At 47.3% G+C, this 19,119-nt stretch overlaps 1 protein-coding gene across 2 annotated transcripts in view; it reads left to right on the plus strand.

Moving 5' to 3' along the window:
- Positions 1-19,119, plus strand: part of EGFLAM (EGF like, fibronectin type III and laminin G domains) — a 639,867-nt gene that overhangs the window by 445,116 nt on the left and 175,632 nt on the right. For both annotated transcript variants that reach the window (XM_086960551.1, XM_086960552.1), the window contains exon 9: positions 1,994-2,339. In XM_086960551.1, the coding sequence (XP_086816677.1) occupies positions 1,994-2,339 (346 nt within the window). The remainder of the gene's footprint in view (positions 1-1,993; positions 2,340-19,119) is intronic.

Below are 19,119 nucleotides of genomic sequence, written 5' to 3' on the forward strand. Positions count from 1 at the left end.
TGAACCAGTCCTACCTCTATGCACTTTTCTGTGAAGGCTTCTAGTGCCATAGTACACTCGGGCCATGGTAAGCAACATAATATGAATTTTCGAGCATCCACATGGTCTCGGATGCTGAGACCTACTGCCACTCCTGTTTTGAGAGCATGAGGTCTACCTCATTAGACTTAAGCTCACTGAACTCTGAACATTGATTTATTCCAGAGTAAGTGGCTCTACCATAACAGTACTTTGCTTTTTGAAATCTCAGGTATCAGGATTGCTGTAACAAAGATTACTGTGCATATGGATGTCTTCAGAATCTATGTGCTATAAAACATTGTGCCTAACATTCCTGCTTTTAGTTTTACATTGTAATGGCCTCAAAAGCATACCGGCAGCTACTAGATCGGATGTTCCTGATGGAGCATGGGACACATCATGAACACCCATGCCTTGAATGGGTCATTGCAACAGTTTTGCTAAAGCTGTGGTCAGAAAATCTACAAATTAGTGCCCTGTGCAACACTGACCACATGCCCATCAGGAGCAAAGTCCATGCACTGCTTTCATATAATGAAAGAATGAATAAATGTGATTCTTATATAGCGCATGCTGTCACCCAACGGGTATCCTGGCGCTTCAGACTAAAAAGAATTGACCAGAGTAGAATAGGTCAGAACAGAAAAATCATGGAAAAGAAATCAAACCCTAGGATATAGACAAAGACATGCTTAGCAAAAAGGTATGGTTAGGAGCCCTATGCTATCTTTCAAATAAACAGAAAATCCTATCAGTATGGCATAGGCAGACAATCCAAGACATGCTGCAGGCCATGAAGATTCTTTACTACCTCAGGAGCTGTTTCAAACAGCTTCACAGTTTGCTGTCACCAAAGGACCTATTGCTATCAGCATGCATATTCATTTCTTCTCCACATCATACAGTAATTAAATATTTATTAACCCTTTCCCATTTTGATATCTTGAGACAAAGAACAAGGCAGTGTGGAATTATAAAGCACTGAACACCCCAAGATATCTGTCTCATGAAATCTCATGTTACAAGCAGAAACTGTTCTTTCAGATGTTCTTTACCATTTGTCTGAAGAATAGACTAGCAGGAAGGTGTGTTAAATGCTCACCATTACTCTGTTATCTGCTGGTATCAAATGAAGTGCAAACATGCGATTATCCATGCACTTGCTTTATGCAGTGAGAGAAAGAGGAGTTTGGGTACTGGGAAACAAGACAGACGTAGAGTTGTGAGTAATAATGAAACAATAATTTAAGTAAAGAGAAGAAACGTAGTCTGGAGCAGGATAGAAGGAAACTAGAACCGGAAATAGGAATGAAGAGGAAAGGAAGGAATAAAATCAAAATTCGTCATAATCATAAATAGACCGCAGCCTCATGTCTTTTTATGTGGATCAACAAAGAGGAAGCGTTGTGGAGAAGTGTGGCTCAATGGTTAGAGGAGGCATACCCGGAAGCTAAGGTCAGACCCGGGACCAGGGTTCAATTCCCGACGCGGCAGGGTCTGAGCCCAAGTGTCCACAGACTCGATAATTCTCACTTCGGTGCCTACTCGAATCACGGGTTCACACTCTGCAACTCTGGGCAATAGCTTGCTTAATCTCCACTACAGACCCCGCGGCGGGATGCCTGGCTTTCACCTTGGGGATGCCCAGTACAGGTTATCTTGAAGGGAAAAGCCAGGAAGGGTTCCCAATGCAAGCGCTGGGACACCCCGTTGGGTTAGCCGTGCTCTATATAAGATAAACAAACAAAAAAAGGAAGCGCAGCCAGCCATTGATAGCTACATTTCCTGCAAACACTGAAACTCCCCACCAGAATTCATAACAAATAGAAATTGGAAACAAGAAAGCCTAACTACAATTTAAGACCCTGTGCTATATACACATTTAAAATAATTCAAGTCCGTTTTACCACATCTCTCACTTCTTTTAAACCAGAGTTTATGACATTTCAAAGTATCCTTTTTTTCTTTTTAGCTGAAACCACTATCTAATGTTAAAGAAGGAAACAAGAAGTTTGTGGTTGACACCGAGGAGAATCCAGGCTACTGGACAAAGATGCCACCAAAGTTTACAGCCACCACCCTTGCTCCAGTTACTTCCCTGGTCACCACCTCAACAACCACCAGCACCACAACAACCAGGACCAGAAGCACAACCACTAAACCTGCACGGAGGAACGGGCTCGCCCCCCTACGGTTCTTTGACCTATCCTGTGATGAAACTGTCTGTCCCCCTGACAGCTTCTGTGTCAATGATTATGACCGCGGAGGAGCCCGCTGCCACTGCACTCTTGGAAAAGGCGGAGACACTTGTGAAGAAGGTACATTATCTTGAAATGACTTCGATGCTTTCTGCTATTTCGTGTTGAACTAATTTTCACTTGTAGATGTTAACTGTACCTGCACTTATATTTCTGTAATGTACTTGCACAATGAATGTTCCCTTACATGGTCATCTGCAACGTTTTCTGTGAAATACGTTTAATATATTTGCACTTCTTCGTGCAGAAAACACTTATTTTTACTGAATGCACTTGTGCGTATTGAATGTACCGCAGCGTATTGAATGTAATGAACAAAGTCATTCTGCAAAATCAAAACCTGCGTTTCGCTAAATCACACGGTTTGTGACCACAACATTTCTTTTAGTTATGTACTAAATGTATTTATATATTTATATGATTTAGCAACCCATACCAAACTGTAGTTCGGAAGGTGAATGAAAGGGGTGTGCCCTCCTAATTTCTATGCAAAATGGCATGCATCAGTGGCTTGTGACCGCAAATAACTGATCAGTTATCAATCAACACCTCAAAGGAGGTGGTAACTGGTTCTCAAAGGGGATGGTATCCCCTTGAATGGTGAAAAGGGTCACGTGACCTTAGGGGAAGTGGGAGGAGGGAGAAATAAGCTGTGGTCCAGTAGACCACATCCAGCTGCCTATAATATTTTCCCAAACAGTAATTGTTTTTTTAAAGCACCACTGGCAAAAAGGTTGCTTTAACCACATGGCTGCTGCAGGGATTTTTGCGCTGTGCTGCAAATGATCATTTTGCTGTTTACATGACGAGCTCAGCTCGTCATCAGCACACGACACCCGTGGGTGATGACGAGCTGAGCTCGTCATCAGCATCGAAAGGGTTAAAAACAAAAGGGCAGTTTTACAATAACTGGCGCATCCCTGCATATCAGTAGGGATGCGCCAGTTATTGTGCGCCGCAACTCTGCCAGCATGGATGCGCCACATTTACAATGCGGCGCACCATGGGGCAAAAACAGCACCAATGCGAGACACATCTGTGCCGTAAAGGCGGCGCATTGCTGGAGTTGCGTCGCGAGCGACGCAGCTCCAGCAATGTTCTGGGGTGCCCTATCTTGTTAATGCAGCGTCAATCCTTATGCCTGCTTCAAGCAGGCGTAGGGTTTTGACGCAGCATGGGCCCAAAAGTGACTAAGTGAAATCTTGTAGATTCCTGCGCCGGAACGTCCCCCCTGCGCAGTAACACCTACTTCTGGCGCAGGGCTTTACAACATGACGCATCTCCCAGATGCGCCACGTTGTAAATACCCCACACCATGGCTCATCTTTTGCGCCGCCCCTGCGTCACAAAAATGATGCAACAGCGGCGTAAAAGAGGCGCAAGGGCTTGTAAATCTGCCCCAAATTCTTTTTCGGAATGCAAGCACATGGATAGTGGTTTCTTGTTCAATACAGGCCACCGTCCTTACGTTTGTAGCCAATGTTTGTCTGTTTCACGTAGCGACCCCCTAATTAGCATCCATTAGGCAGGCTGTTCTGTGACCGCTGGTGACTGGTCATATTGTGATGCGATTTGTAGGTACATGGGTCACATGACAACATTTAAAACTGTTTACCTTTTTGCAAGCAGACTTTTGAAACATCCGGTCCTGTGTTTGTACATGTTGATTGCAGTTGTTAATTTGAGTAGGCCTAATGCTAAACATTTTCATGAAGATTGTTCGGGACTCACACAAATCTCAAAGCCTATGCATGGAAAGCTGCAAAATGTTTAGTTTGTTCTATTTCTTCACCCAGAAAACATTGCTCCAGGTGAGAAAAATCCCTACCACGGATTAAAAAAACACACAGCTGTGGGGAGGGTGGTGGTGGGTGCTCTTCACACCCACGTTTTACATTTACTCAAACCATATTTTCTAACCAAACATAGGTGCACAAACTGTATATGAAACTATTGGGAAGGTTTGTAAATATGCGCAAATGTATGTCCCAGTGAATATTTCTTCCTTCTCTATGGCCACACTGTTGCGTCTGCCTTGAAACACCTGGCTTCCAACCGCTCTGCTACTTCAACACATTCTATAAGGATCTAGCAACTTGCATCTGGAGATAGACTTTTTGTGCACCTACATTCTGCTTAGGTTTGACAAACGTTTATGTATCAGACACTTTGAATTTACTGCTGCTAATATAGGCTGTGGAAAGGTGTGCTAGATGAATTTTCTAGTTGCACATAATAATGGACGGGACTTGTTTTTGTATTTTTGGGGCCCAAGTAAAACAAAAACTAATGCATAAAAGGGAGAATTTGCTTCATAATTACTCCTACTTTTAAAGAAAGTTTCTGATTTAAAAGTTTTTACTAATGATCAATGAACTAAACCATTTATAGTTTTCTTGAAGTGCTAGAACTGATTGAATATAAAAAATAAAACACAAAACGTTGATTAATTCAGTAGGGGAAAAAAGTAGAGGCAGCAGTTCGTTCATAGGGGTGCAGGGGCGTTGACCGCCTGCTGCTGCGAGCCACTACATCCCAGGCTCTTTTGACAATTTAAATTACCCCTGTACGTACCTCCATTCATTTTTAGGGCTCGCCTGCTGATGCGCTTCTGCGCATCGCTGGCGAAGCTCTATTACGGCTTATCCAGTGTTGATCCACCACTGGCGATTCCACTGGCGATTTCTTCAAGTGCATGTGCTTTTTAGGTCATTGCGCAAGCGCAAGCCCTAAAAAGCGCGTGCACAATGCCACCAGCCCCCTGCCTGCCTGCCTCGCATTACCAGATCAAAGGCAGCCCAGCCCCCCTCCCACAAGCTTCTCAGCGTGTGCTCTGCCTCAGGCCTGCATTTCTCCTCCCCTCGGGCAAACAGATAGCCGCAATAACACCCTCCCTGCTCAGCTTTTTTTTCTCAATTTCTCCCCGTCTACACTTCCCATTAGGAGCCCTTCCTCCCCCCAGATAATCTATCTCCATAAGAGATAAGCAGCTCTTCCACCATCTCAAACCCGTATTAGTGCTCCTCACTATGCATGTTTTTACTTAGAAAATCAGCACAATGCAGCAGTGTGACATCAAGCCAGGTTCATCGACATCACTGCAAAAGTAAAGTTTTTATTCCCCATTTCCTCTTCAAGAAAGTGACTGCGCATCAGCCTCTACGGATCAGAAAGCGGAGCCCCTCCACTGACCGGGCTGCGAGTCAAATGGCCATGTTTCACAAATTATGGTTTTCGTGGTCTTATTCTGGAGTAGCCCTGTTGGCAAGAGAGGAAAGAGCAAGGCTCTGACAGTCAGTCCTCCTCTGCTTCATAGTATGCCGCGCCACTATAGTAAGTTGAACAAGGGATATTATTTGACAGAAAGAGGCAACCTGCATCTATTCACGGAAATACATTGAGCAGTATACATTTTTATTTTTTAAAGCTACATACAATGCACCATAACTATTCTAGGTCTACAAATGGAAATACATAACAAGCAATATTTTTATTTATTTTTTAAGAGGTGCATACTTAAAAAAATGATTACAAAAATTAAACATCAACTAGTAATTAAAAAACCTAGCAATTAAGATATGCCACGTCAAATAATAACTTTTGTCGCCAATTAATTATCAGTGTCTGGAATGGATATGGTCACACCCTCACTCACCCTCAACCCCTCACCCTCACTCACCCTCAACCCCTCACCCACACCCTCACTCACCCTCAACACCTCACCCTCAACCCCTCCCTCACGCTCACCCACCCTCACCCTCACTCACCCTCAACACCTCACCCTCACTCACCCTCAACCCCTCACCCTCACTCACCCTCAACCCCTCACCCTCACCCTCACTCACCCTCAACCCCTCACCCTCACTCACCCTCAACTCCTCACCCTCAACACCTCACTCACCCCCACGCTCACCCTCACGCTCACCCACCCTCACCCTCAACACCTCACCCTCACTCACCCTCAACCCCTCACCCTCACTCACCCTCAACCCCTCACCCTCAACCCCTCACTCACCCTCACTCTCACTCATCCTCTATCACCCTCAACCCCTCACCCTCAACCTCTCACCCTCACTCACCCTCAACCCCTCACCCTCACTCACCCTCAACCCCTCACCCTCACTCACCCTCAACCCCTCACCCTCACTCACCCTCAGCCCCTCACCCTCAACCCCTCACCCTCACTCACCCTCACCCTCACCCTCACTCACCCTCAACCCCTCACCCACACTCACCCTCACTCACCCACCCTCAACACCTCACCCTCACCCTCACTCACCCTCACTCACCCTCAACACCTCACCCTCACTCACCCTCAACCCCTCACCCACCCTCACTCACCCTCAACCCCTCACCCTCAACCCCTCACCCACACCCTCACTCACCCTCAACACCTCACCCTTAACCCCTCCCTCACGCTCACACCACCCTCACCCTCACTCACCCTCAACACCTCACCCTCACTCACCCTCAACCCCTCACCCTCACTCACCCTCAACCCCTCACCCTCACTCACCCTCAACCCCTCACCCTCACTCACCCTCAACTCCTCACCCTCAACACCTCACTCACCCTCACGCTCACCCTCACGCTCACCCACCCTCACCCTCAACACCTCACCCTCACTCACCCTCAACCCCTCACCCTCACTCACCCTCAACCCCTCACCCTCAACCCCTCACTCACCCTCACTCTCACTCATCCTCTATCACCCTCAACCCCTCACCCTCACTCACCCTCAACCTCTAACCCTCACTCACCCTCAACCCCTCACCCTCACTCACCCTCACTCACCCTCAACCCCTCACCCTCACTCACCCTCAGCCCCTCACCCTCAACCCCTCACCCTCACTCACCCTCACCCTCACCCTCACTCACCCTCAACCCCTCACCCTCACTCACCCTCACCCACCCTCACTCACCCTCAACACCTCACCCTCACTCACCCTCAACCCCTCACCCTCACTCACCCTCAACACCTCACCCTCAACACCTCACTCACCCCCACGCTCACCCTCACGCTCACCCACCCTCACCCTCAACACCTCACCCTCAACCCCTCACCCTCACTCACCCTCAACCCCTCACCCTCAACCTCTCACTCACCCTCACTCTCACTCATCCTCACCCTCAACACCTCACCCTCACCCACCCTCAACCCCTCACCCTAACTCACCCTCACCCTCACTCACCCTCAACCCCTCACCCTCAACCTCTCACCCTCACTCACCCTCAACCCCTCACCCTCACTCACCCTCAACCCCTCACCCTCACTCACCCTCAGCCCCTCACCCTCAACCCCTCACCCTCACCCTCACCCTCACTCACCCTCAACCCCTCACCCTCACTCACCCTCACTCACCCACCCTCACTCACCCTCAACACCTCACCCTCACCCTCACTCACCCTCACTCACCCTCAACACCTCACCCTCACTCACCCTCAACCCCTCACCCTCACCCACCCTCACTCACCCTCACTCACCCTCAACCCCTCACCCTCAACCCCTCACCCACACCCTCACTCACCCTCAACACCTCACCCTCAACCCCTCCCTCACGCTCACCCACCCTCACCCTCACTCACCCTCAACCCCTCACCCTCACTCACCCTCAACCCCTCACCCTCACCCTCACTCACCCTCAACCCCTCACCTTCACTCACCCTCAACTCCTCACCCTCAACACCTCACTCACCCTCACGCTCACCCTCACGCTCACCCACCCTCACCCTCAACACCTCACCCTCACTCACCCTCAACCCCTCACCCTCACTCACCCTCAACCCCTCACCCTCAACCCCTCACTCACCCTCACTCTCACTCATCCTCTATCACCCTCAACCCCTCACCCTCACTCACCCTCAACCTCTCACCCTCACTCACCCTCAACCCCTCACCCTCACTCACCCTCACTCACCCTCAACCCCTCACCCTAACTCACCCTCAGCCCCTCACCCTCAACCCCTCACCCTCACTCACCCTCACCCTCACCCTCACTCACCCTCAACCCCTCACCCTCACTCACCCTCACTCACCCTCACCCACCCTCACTCACCCTCAACACCTCACCCTCACCCTCACTCACCCTCACTCACCCTCAACACCTCACCCTCACTCACCCTCAACCCCTCACCCTCACCCACCCTCACTCACCCTCAACCCCTCACCCCCTCACCCTCACTCACCCTCAACCCCTCACTCTCACTCACCCTCACTCACCCACCCTCACTCACCCTCAACACCTCACCCTCACTCACCCTCAAACTCAACATACATACATACAAACATACCCTCACTCACCCTCACTCACCCTCAACCACTCACCCTCACTCACCCTCAACCCCTCACCCTCACTCACCCTCACTCACCCTCAACACCTCACCCTCACCCTCACTCACCCTCACTCACCCTCACTCACCCGCACTCACCCTCACCCTCACTCACCCTCACTCACCCTCACTCACCCTCAACCACTCACCCTCACTCACCCTCACCCTCACCCTCACTCACCCTCACTCACCCTCAACCCCTCACCCTCACTCACCCTCAACCCCTCACCCTCACCCTCACTCACCCTCAACCCCTCACTCACCCTCACTCTCACTCATCCTCACTCACCCTCAACCCCTCACCCTCACTCACCCTCACCCACCCTCAACCCCTCACCCTAACTCACCCTCACCCTCACTCACCCTCAACCCCTCACCCTCACTCACCCTCACTCACCCTCAACCCCTCACCCTCACTCACCCTCAACCCCTCACCCTCACTCACCCTCACTCACACTCACCCTCACTCACCCTCACTCACCCTCACTCACCCTCACTCACACTCACCCTCACTCACCCTCAACCTCACTCACCCTCACCCACCCTCAACCCCTCATCCTCACTCACCCTCACCCTCACTCACCCTCAACCCCTCACCCTCACTCACCCTCAACCCCCTCACCCTCACCCTCACTCAACCTCAACCCCTCACCCTCAATACCTCACCCTCACTCACCCTCACCCTCACCCAACCTCAACCCCTCACCCTCAATACCTCACCCTCACTCACCCTCACCCTCACTCACCCTCAACCCCTCACCCTCACTCACCCTCAACCCCTCACCCACACCCTCACTCACCCTCACTCACCCTCACTCGCCCTCACCCGCCCTCACACGCCCTCACTCACCCTCACTCACCCTCACCCTCACTCACCCTCACCCTCACTCACCCTCACTCACCCTCAACCTCACTCACCCTCACCCACCCTCAACCCCTCATCCTCACTCACCCTCACCCTCACTCACCCTCAACCCCTCACCCTCACTCACCCTCAACCCCTCACCCTCACTCACCCTCAACCCCTCACCCTCAACCCCTCACCCTCACTCACCCTCACCCTCACTCACCCTCACCCTCACTCACCCTCACTCAGCCTCAACCCCTCACCCTCATCTCTCACCCTCAATCCCTCACCCTCAGTCACCCTCACCCTCACCCTCACTCACCCTCAACCCCTCACCCTCACTCACCCTCAACCCCCTCACCCTCACTCACCCTCAACCCCTCACCCACACCATCACTCACCCTCACTCGCCCTCACTCGCCCTCACTCGCCCTCACTCACCCTCACTCACCCTCACTCACCCTCACCCTCACTCACCCTCAACACCTCACCCTCACTCACCCTCAATGCCTCACCCTCACTCACCCTCAACACCTCACCCTCAACCCCTCACTCACCCTCACTCTAACTCACCCTCACTCACCCTCAACACCTCACCCTCACTCACCCTCACCCACCCTCAACCCCTCACCCTAACTCACCCTCACCCTCACTCACCCTCAACCCCTCACCCTCACTCACCCTCAACCCCTCACCCTCACTCACCCACAACCCCTCATCCTCACCCTCACTCACCCTCACTCACACTCACCCTCACTCACTCACACTCACCCTCACTCACCCTCACTCACCCTCACCCTCACTCACCCTCACCCTCACTCAACCTCACTCACCCTCAACCTCACTCACCCTCACCCACCCTCAACCCCTCATCCTCACTCACCCTCACCCTCACTCACCCTCACTCACCCTCACTCACCCTCAACCCCTCACCCTCACTCACCCTCAACCCCTCACCCTCACTCACCCTCAACCCCTCATCCTCACCCTCACTCACCCTCACTCACATTCACCCTCACCCTCACTCACCCTCACCCTCACTCACCCTCACCCTCACTCACATTCACCCTCACCCTCACTCACCCTCACTCACCCTCACCCTCACCCTCACTCACCCTCACCCTCACTCACCCTCAACCCCTCATCCTCACTCACCCTCATCCTCACTCACCCTCAACCCCTCACCCTCACTCACCCTCAACACCTCACCCTCACTCACCCTCACCCTCACTCACCCTCAACCCCTCACCCTCAACCCCTCACCCTCAATCCCTCACCCTCACTCACCCTCAACCCCTCACCCTCACCATCACTCACCCTCACTCACCCTCACTCACCCTCACTCACCCTCACTCACTCACCCTCACTCACCCTCACTCACCCTCACCCTCACTCTCAACCCCTCACCCTCACTCACCCTCACCCTCTCTCACCCTCAACACCTCACCCTCACTCACCCTCAACCCCTCACCCTCACTCACCCTCAACCCCTCACCCTCAACCCCTCACTCACCCTCACTCTCACTCACCCTCACTCAACCTCAACCCCTCAGCCTCACCCTCACCCTCACCCACCCTCAACACCTCACCTCACCCTCACTCACCCTCAACCCCTCACCCTCCCTCACCCTCAACCCCTCACCCTCGACCCCTCCCCCTTAACCCCTCACCCTCACTCAGCCTCACTCACCCTCAACACCTCACCCTCACTCACCCTCAACACCTCACCCTCACTCACCCTCAACACCTCACCCTCAACCCCTCACCCTCACCCTCACTCACCCTCACAACACATATTGTGTTACAATAGGTGTCACATTTGCAAAAGATAAAACTATTGGCATTGTAAATAACAAAGCTATTAATTCGCTATTTTCAAAACAAGCACATAAATAAAAAATGTGTCCTTTACAATACCAATAGCTCAAACTTTCCTAATGCAAGACCTATTGCATTGCTGTGCTTCTCTCCCCTGCTGCACTCTCCTGCTCTCTAGAGATGTGGCCTAACGACAAGAGCTGCCATCTAAGTCACGTAAATACAAAATATGTTGCATTCCAAATGCTATAGGTGTCACATTCGCAAAAGTTATAACTATTGGCATTGTAAATGACAAAGCCATCAATTTAGCAATTTTAAAAACCAACAAATAAATAACATATGTCATTTACAATACCAATAACTCCAACTTTTCTAATGCGAGACCTATTGCATTTCCAATGCTTGTTATTTCCTTATGGATGCGGCTACAGAGCTCACAGTGGGTGGGACGAGTAGCTGAGGCTGAAACCGAGCTGCTCATGTCAGATTGGCTGGTATGACTTCACAGTTCAGGCTTGTAGATCGAAGACTACTGTGGAGCTGCATGAGCAAAGACACAGCCTCATCGGTTTTCAATGGAGCGTTGTACTTTTATGCCCCAGCCAATCCAGGCACTGCTCTTAAGCTGCTCTGTATTATTTAAAGCATAAGAGCAGTGCTTGGATTTGCTGGGGAGCTTGGGCTTATTTTTCCCTTGCCAGGAGCAGAGAGAAGTAGTGTCCTGCAATCCCCCTGGCATGCCCTTCTATACTGCTATGGAAGAAGTAAGTAGCAGTCAGAGTGATCGCCAGTGGCTGAGAATAATTCAAGCATACTGTCCATCACCTGACAGTGTGTTGGATTGTGGACGCTATGCAGATTCCAAACATCCACGTGAACCTCCTCACAGAAAAATTATGTTTTGAGTAAGATTTGAATCTTAAAGGCGGGCCACCTTTTGTGTGCCCAACCCAGTGATGTAGCCAGTGTGTCATGGGCCCTCGCAAAAACAAGGAAATGGGCCCCCTCGTGCTTTATGAATTGTGAAATACAGCAATATTCAAGGTTCAGTGAGCCTCTCAGGCCTTTGAGCCCTGGTGCCACTGCACCTGATGCACCAAAAGAAGCTACGTGCCTGGTCCAACCGCTCCATTACATTGGATCATATTACCAATTGTTGTTTACAACCCTTCGTCGTGGATAAATGCGGCGAGAAGCGATAGATATCAAGTTTTGGTCTGTGTACAGTCCTCCTGTAAGTTAGCTGTTTACATTAAGCGCTTCAGCAGGGTGTGCGAAGCAATGACCCTTCCATTTGTGCTTTCACATATAGAAGGCCCTGCCAAGGTCGAACATTGTCAGAAAATATAAAATGCAAACCTCTCAGCACAACATTATTTTTCAACGAGTGGACTTGAGGTGGAAGTTTCTGATTGTGTGTAGGACCGGCAGGTGCCATCCTGGTTTAAATGAATAGCAATGAGAGCTCTGAAAGGTGCCTTGTCTATGCCTCGTGGAGCTGACCTGTCTATTTGGACTATATACAAAGAAATGTGCCTCTACACTTGTATGATCTCTGAACACCAGGATGAAGTTGATATTTGCATCGCCCTGCTTTGTAGGCATGAGTAACTCACATTTTAAAAAACACCCAGCTGGTCATAGTGCTGCGAGGTAGCCGGCGTACCCCTTCCATATTGTGTTTGCATTTATGGCGCTTTCGTCTTGAACTTAATTTTAACTTATTTTGATCCTCTGCATCAGTTTCTTTCACTCGGCTCGGAGATCATTTCATTCTGGGTCCTCCCTCTTGGTGAAAATTTATACTATGAGGGAATGTTCTACCCTGCCACACTTATGGCGGCCAAAAGCGGTACAAAAGGGGGTGGTGATGGACGGAGCATCTGAACCAATCAAACACTCACACCCAGTCAAAAGATCTGGGTTTGATCCATCACCGTTCTTTAGCCCACTCTGCCACCCCAGTTCAGACATGGGTATGCTCAGACGTGAGTCCCTTGCTCACTTTGCCACTGGATTCAAGCAAGCCGGGCTGAAGACGGCTGGAATGCCAGAAACCGGTCCTCGGAAGCTTGTTTCCGGTCCAGGGAAGACATGGCTTGGCAGTTTGGGCTGGACTGTTCCCATGAGGCACAGGGTCAAACTGATTTGCATATAGCCATGTCTGAACTGGGGTGGCAGAGTGGGCTAAAGAACGGTGATGGATTAAACCCAGATCTTTTGACTGGGTGTGAGTGTTTGATTGATTCAGATGCTCCGTCCATCACCACCCCCTTTTGTACCGTTTGAAATGTCACCAGCCGCCACTAAGTAGAGATAAAAAAAGTATGGTTCAGATATGCAAATGTGAAATACAGAAATATATAGGTAAAACGCTGAATTTTAGCACTATATAGAGTTAAATGAACCCTTCAAAAAACTGCTACTACTCTCTTCTCAACCATAGCCCTAACTTCTTTTCCATTTGCAAAATGTTGTCTCTGACAGTTTATGGGGTGCTAACCCCATACTGCTCCTACACTGGCATTTCCTCCACACTTCTGCACTTCTATTTTCTGCACATCGTTCATACTTCTGTTTCTATTCATAACTCAAACACTGCACTAAACCTACCCCAACCATAACCCTTACTCAGTTTGAATAGTTCTACGTCAAACTATCATGGTCATAAAATTGACAGACATAAACATTGTGGTCTAAATATTGTTTACAAAAATATTGTACTCCTAAGGTGTAGATTATTTGTTATTAATACCAATGGAGGAATAATTTTGTGTATGACATTTAGAGGACGATATCTATGTCATATAGTATTTTGATGGTATGATTTTCCAGTACCATGCAATGCTAACACTTACTAACACTAATCCTTTATCCAACCTTAACCGTAACACATTCACTCATACCATCTCATATTTTAACCCTTACTGTGACCGTAAACCAGGCACTAATATTAACCTAAACCTAAGCCAAAACCTTACACCATCCCTACGTTTTACGACAATCCTAAACCTAACCCTTAGCCTACTCCTAACCCATACTCCTTACCACGTATCATCCCTCAAACCACACCATACTCTAAATAAAAAACTTCCTTCACCCCAACCTTAATACATGTTTTATCACAACTAGTTTTGACTTTTTTTTAATATATTGTGTGATTTTCCACCTTTCTGTGTCAACTCTTTTATTAATCTACCTATTTAAATCTCTGTTTCGTTTGCCAATTGGAGACTTTCCGCATTCATATGTGTTCCGTACAAATGTGAAATTCCACCAATGAGGAATCAAGACTTTACATTGGAATATTATGTACTTTGTGAACCATAGGCCTATTCACAATGGAATTTTGAAGTTTGTAAAGTAATACTCACACTCATGTAGTACTCTTTTATGCACTCCTGCTTATCTTTGTAAATAGACTCCAAAAAATGTAAAATGGAAATTAAATGGGAATGTTCATATACAATTAGTACAAATCAGAGCTTTTGTGCCCTCCATGACCTTTTTATTAATATAGAGTTGGATGTTCACGGGACAATTTACAACGACATGAGTACATAAAAGAGCAATCCTTTAGTAATACTTCCAGTACTCATAAATACTTCTGTGACATTGCCCCCAGAATTCAACTTAGATGTGTAAATTGCGTTCTGGTCATTAGTGTATGTCTCAAACACAACCAATTTACACAGAGCTTACCAAACATTGTTATTACATCTGGTAGCAGGTGTTCATGCTGCTGGTATCTTATGCCTAGATGCATCAAGGGATTTTGCATTCGCAAACGGTGCAAACGGTGCGAATCGCAAAATTCGGCCATTTGCGAATACAAATCCCGTTTTTGGGATGCATGAAGCATTTTGCTTTTTTCGCAATTTAAGAAATCGCAATTTCATTGCGATTTCTTAAATTGGGATTGCATTTAAGAAATCGCAATTTTGCGATTTCTTAAATGCAATGCATGATTAATTTAGATTTGCGAATTCGCAATTTGGAAGGGGTAAATTAGCATGAAGTTGAACTTCATGCTAATTTACAGAAAACTTTCAAACATGCACTAGTTGCATATTTGAAAGTTTTAATTTACACACACACATGTCCTTGGGTCATGTGTGTGTGTAAATTGCACTTACGGTTCAATTTCAGGGATGCAGGGAGGGGTTCTTTGAACTCCCCATGCACCCTTGAAATTGCATTCACATTTTGCGAATCGCAATTTGAAATTCGCAAAATGTGAATGCCTTCCCATTGATTCCTATGGGCCTCTAGGCCATAGGAATCAATGGGAAGGGTTTTCCTTAATTGCGATTCGCAAATTGTGAATTGCAATTAAGGAAAATTACCGAATCGCAAAATAATTTGCGATTTTTTGATGCATAGCATTTTGCTTTTTCTTAATTGCGATTCCTTAATTTTCGCAATTAAGAAATCGCAAAATGTTACAATGATGCATCTAGGGGCAACAGCCCTATTGTCTTTTGGAGTGCCAGAAGCTGTCAATGTTGACATCACTTGGAATTCTGTAGCACATCAGCAGCGGCTGCGAGATCGCCTGGTCGGTCCTCTATTTAGTAAGCAGAGTAGACGGTGAGCACTTCTCATTTCACACAGTGATGATCATGGAGTGGCAGCCGCTAATTTAACTGTGCAAATTACCCTTGACCTTCCTGATCAAGCATTTGGTGCATGCTTTCTTGTGTGTAGTAGTTGTTCGATTGACGTAGTGTAATTAAAAAAAAATATATTTTTAGCCGGACACGTTGGTGTGGGGAATAGAGATCAATACTTTTTAATAGAGGAGAATCTTTCCCCGTGGATCCTAACCAGCATAAAAAAACTGATCCCTCCTCCCCCAGCTCACAGCTTGTTACATGAAGCATTGAATCGCTTGCGGGCAGAGTGCTGATCGGGTGTTTTTTTAATGCAGCCAATTGAAAAGTTCAAAGTGACTTTGGCAATGCAGCAGTTCTTCAGTACAGTGAAACCCTTCTTTGAATTGATACCGTTAGCTCTCCTGTCCTCCTAGTCTTCACTGGCAAGCTTTTTTCGCTTTCTTGCTTAATTTTTCTCTTACTGACACACATATGTCTTCTTCCACTATCTTTCTGCCTTCCTCTCTTATACTACCTCTTTCTCCTTACCACTGTTTCATTCTTTTTTTGTTATTCTAAAGTTCTTTTGATTTCTTATCTCTTACTTCACTTTCATTCTGCCTGCACCTCTCCCCGTATCTCTGCTTCTCATCCATTTTGCTTCAATCTTTCTTCTATGTTGTCCCCAACTCGGTTTCGCCCTCTTGATCTCTGAATGCATGTCTTTGTGGTAGCTCCTTTTCAGTGTGGCTCTTCCTCAGATCCGATCGCTTCTTTCTCTCTTTTTCCTAGTATTTGCTCTTGACTTGCTTCTTTTCTGTTTCTGTTTATACTGCTAATTTTCCTGCCTCTTTTTCGCCTATTTTTTTCACTTAGCCCAAGTGGGTCACATACAGAAAAGATGTATATTTATTTAAAGAAAACAAATATAACCAGGTTAAAAAATATACACTAAGCAAACATTGAAACTAAGGGCCTCATTAGGATGTCAGTGGGACTGCCTCAGACAGTCCATCGGTGGCAGTCCCAACGACATCCAGGCTATAGGTCCAACCACCGCAATATGTTGCGGACTGTCAGATCCAGTGGTCTCGAGAGAGACCGTCACCTCCAACATGTTCAAAGATCCCATAGGGGCAGATGTCTGACTCCTATCCCTATCATGAGGGCGGTGCCTGTGCAGGCATTGCCGTAGGGATTAGGTTGTCACTTTCCGACTGCCTTTTCAGGCAGTCCCACCAACATGGAAAGGCAATCGGAAAGGGATTTTGGGGGCCCAAGCAGAGCCCCTGTCCCCCAAAGGGCCACTGCTAAGTGGCTTAGGGGCACTGGTAGCGCCCCCCCCATACATCCATGCACCATGTGCCAGGCACCACAAGGTACCTGGCACATGGTGCATGGATGGGTACTAAGTGTTTTTTACTACCCAACTTGTGCTGTGCTGTGCCCCTTTTCCTGCAAACCAAACCGTCTGCACAGCGGTCTTATCATGATAGGGCAGGCGAGACCACCAACTCATTGTCGGACTGTCAGCTGCCTGCAGCAATGGCAGTCAGACGTATGTCTAACACAATAATACGTCAGTGACTCTAATATTTTGGTCAATATGATGAACTTGAGTTAATAGCTTTTGAAAGTATGCATTGTTTAATTATAGCTTACTGTTTATACTATCATTATTTAGGAGTATCCCTTTATGTTATCTTTAAACACAGATGTGTCAAAAACATTTAATCAGCATTAATGTGTGCAATATCGATTTAAGACAGAATGTATCCTACCGCATTTATGTATGATGTACCTGGTATTTGATCTTGGGCAACACAACATCATAAATTAGCAATTGAGCTATGGCCACTGAAGCACATTGGGGATCATCGCATACCATCCTTACACATAAAATAATAACACATCACATAACATCACTTCGCTCGGATACACTAAAAGCAACTTTTAATTGCCTTCAGGAAGGTTGGAGATACGTGCCGTACGAAAAGTAGTTTGTTTACGCCAAACAGAAAGCTCCCGACGAGATTTAGCGTCTGTACCGTATTATTATTATTATAATCTTTAATAGCCGTTTGAGCATTTCAGTGTATTACCAGGTATACGCGTGGTGCTTATCATTAAATTATCGAGCACAAGTTGGGTGAGCTGCACGTTGGTGTATAGACATAAGCCGCATTAGTTGGAGATTACTAAGAGTATTAGGTGATGATTTGACCTACTCCAAGATGGCGACGTGGGACGCTAGTTTTAAGATATGAGCATTTTCAACAGTCCGTTCTTGATGTTTAAGGTGCAGTAGTGACAATAGCGTTTTATAAACAGACTGGTAATGGCGGCGACTTTGAATGAAGCTTTGACAGCATCGGTAACGAGTAAGCGGGAAGAGAGACTAGTTCAGGTAAATACGGAGTACGCTTGGATTCATTAGTAGTTTGAGTACCTTCACGTTGAAATAAGTGGCAGGAAGTCACAGCGTTGCTTTTAATTATCTTTTAGATCGGATATCGAAATGTTGAGGTACGTGAACATCTTATAGCGGTAACATCGAGCACACGAGCATTTGGCTCGCAGACTATTTTAACACAAGTCATATATATTTTGCAGGGAATAGAAACACTCCGGCAGCTTTTCAGGTATGTTGGGGAGATACGATGTATATTTATTTATTTATTTATTTATTTATTTATTTATTAAGAGTTTTGTATAGCGCGAACAAGACCCTTGGGTATTAGAGCGCTTCACATTCCATGAGGTAGTTATAGTCCTGCATTGTTATCATCTTTTTCACAGTATTATGAGGTAGGACATGAATGAAACAAAAGGCGATAATATCAATAAAATGTCTAAGATACTAATAGCATATAGTATTATGAGGTAGGAACATGAATGAAACAAAAGGCGATAATATCAATACATTTCTAGGATAATAATAGCATATAGTATGACTTAAATTTTTTTTAGTAAATAATAGCTTATAATGTGAAAAGAGTCCATCGTTCCTAATGGACAATTTCCTATGCATGTTTCAGCTCCAGTCCTTACGCAAGAGTTCTGACTTCCTGTGTCTCGTCTATGGAAGGAATTTACTCATTAGGAAGATCTTCGTTTCCCTCTTAAAGGTTGCTGTATCTTCAATCTTTCTGATGTTTGAAGGAAGAGAATTCCAGATTCTAGGGGCTGCTCCTGAAAAAGCCCTGTCGTAAGTTTTCTTCTTCCGGAAGATGGCAGGTCTCAGCAT

The sequence above is a fragment of the Lissotriton vulgaris genome, chromosome 3_1, assembly GCF_964263255.1.
Source record: "Lissotriton vulgaris chromosome 3_1, aLisVul1.2, whole genome shotgun sequence".
In the NCBI taxonomy this organism is placed as follows: Eukaryota; Metazoa; Chordata; class Amphibia; order Caudata; family Salamandridae; genus Lissotriton; species Lissotriton vulgaris.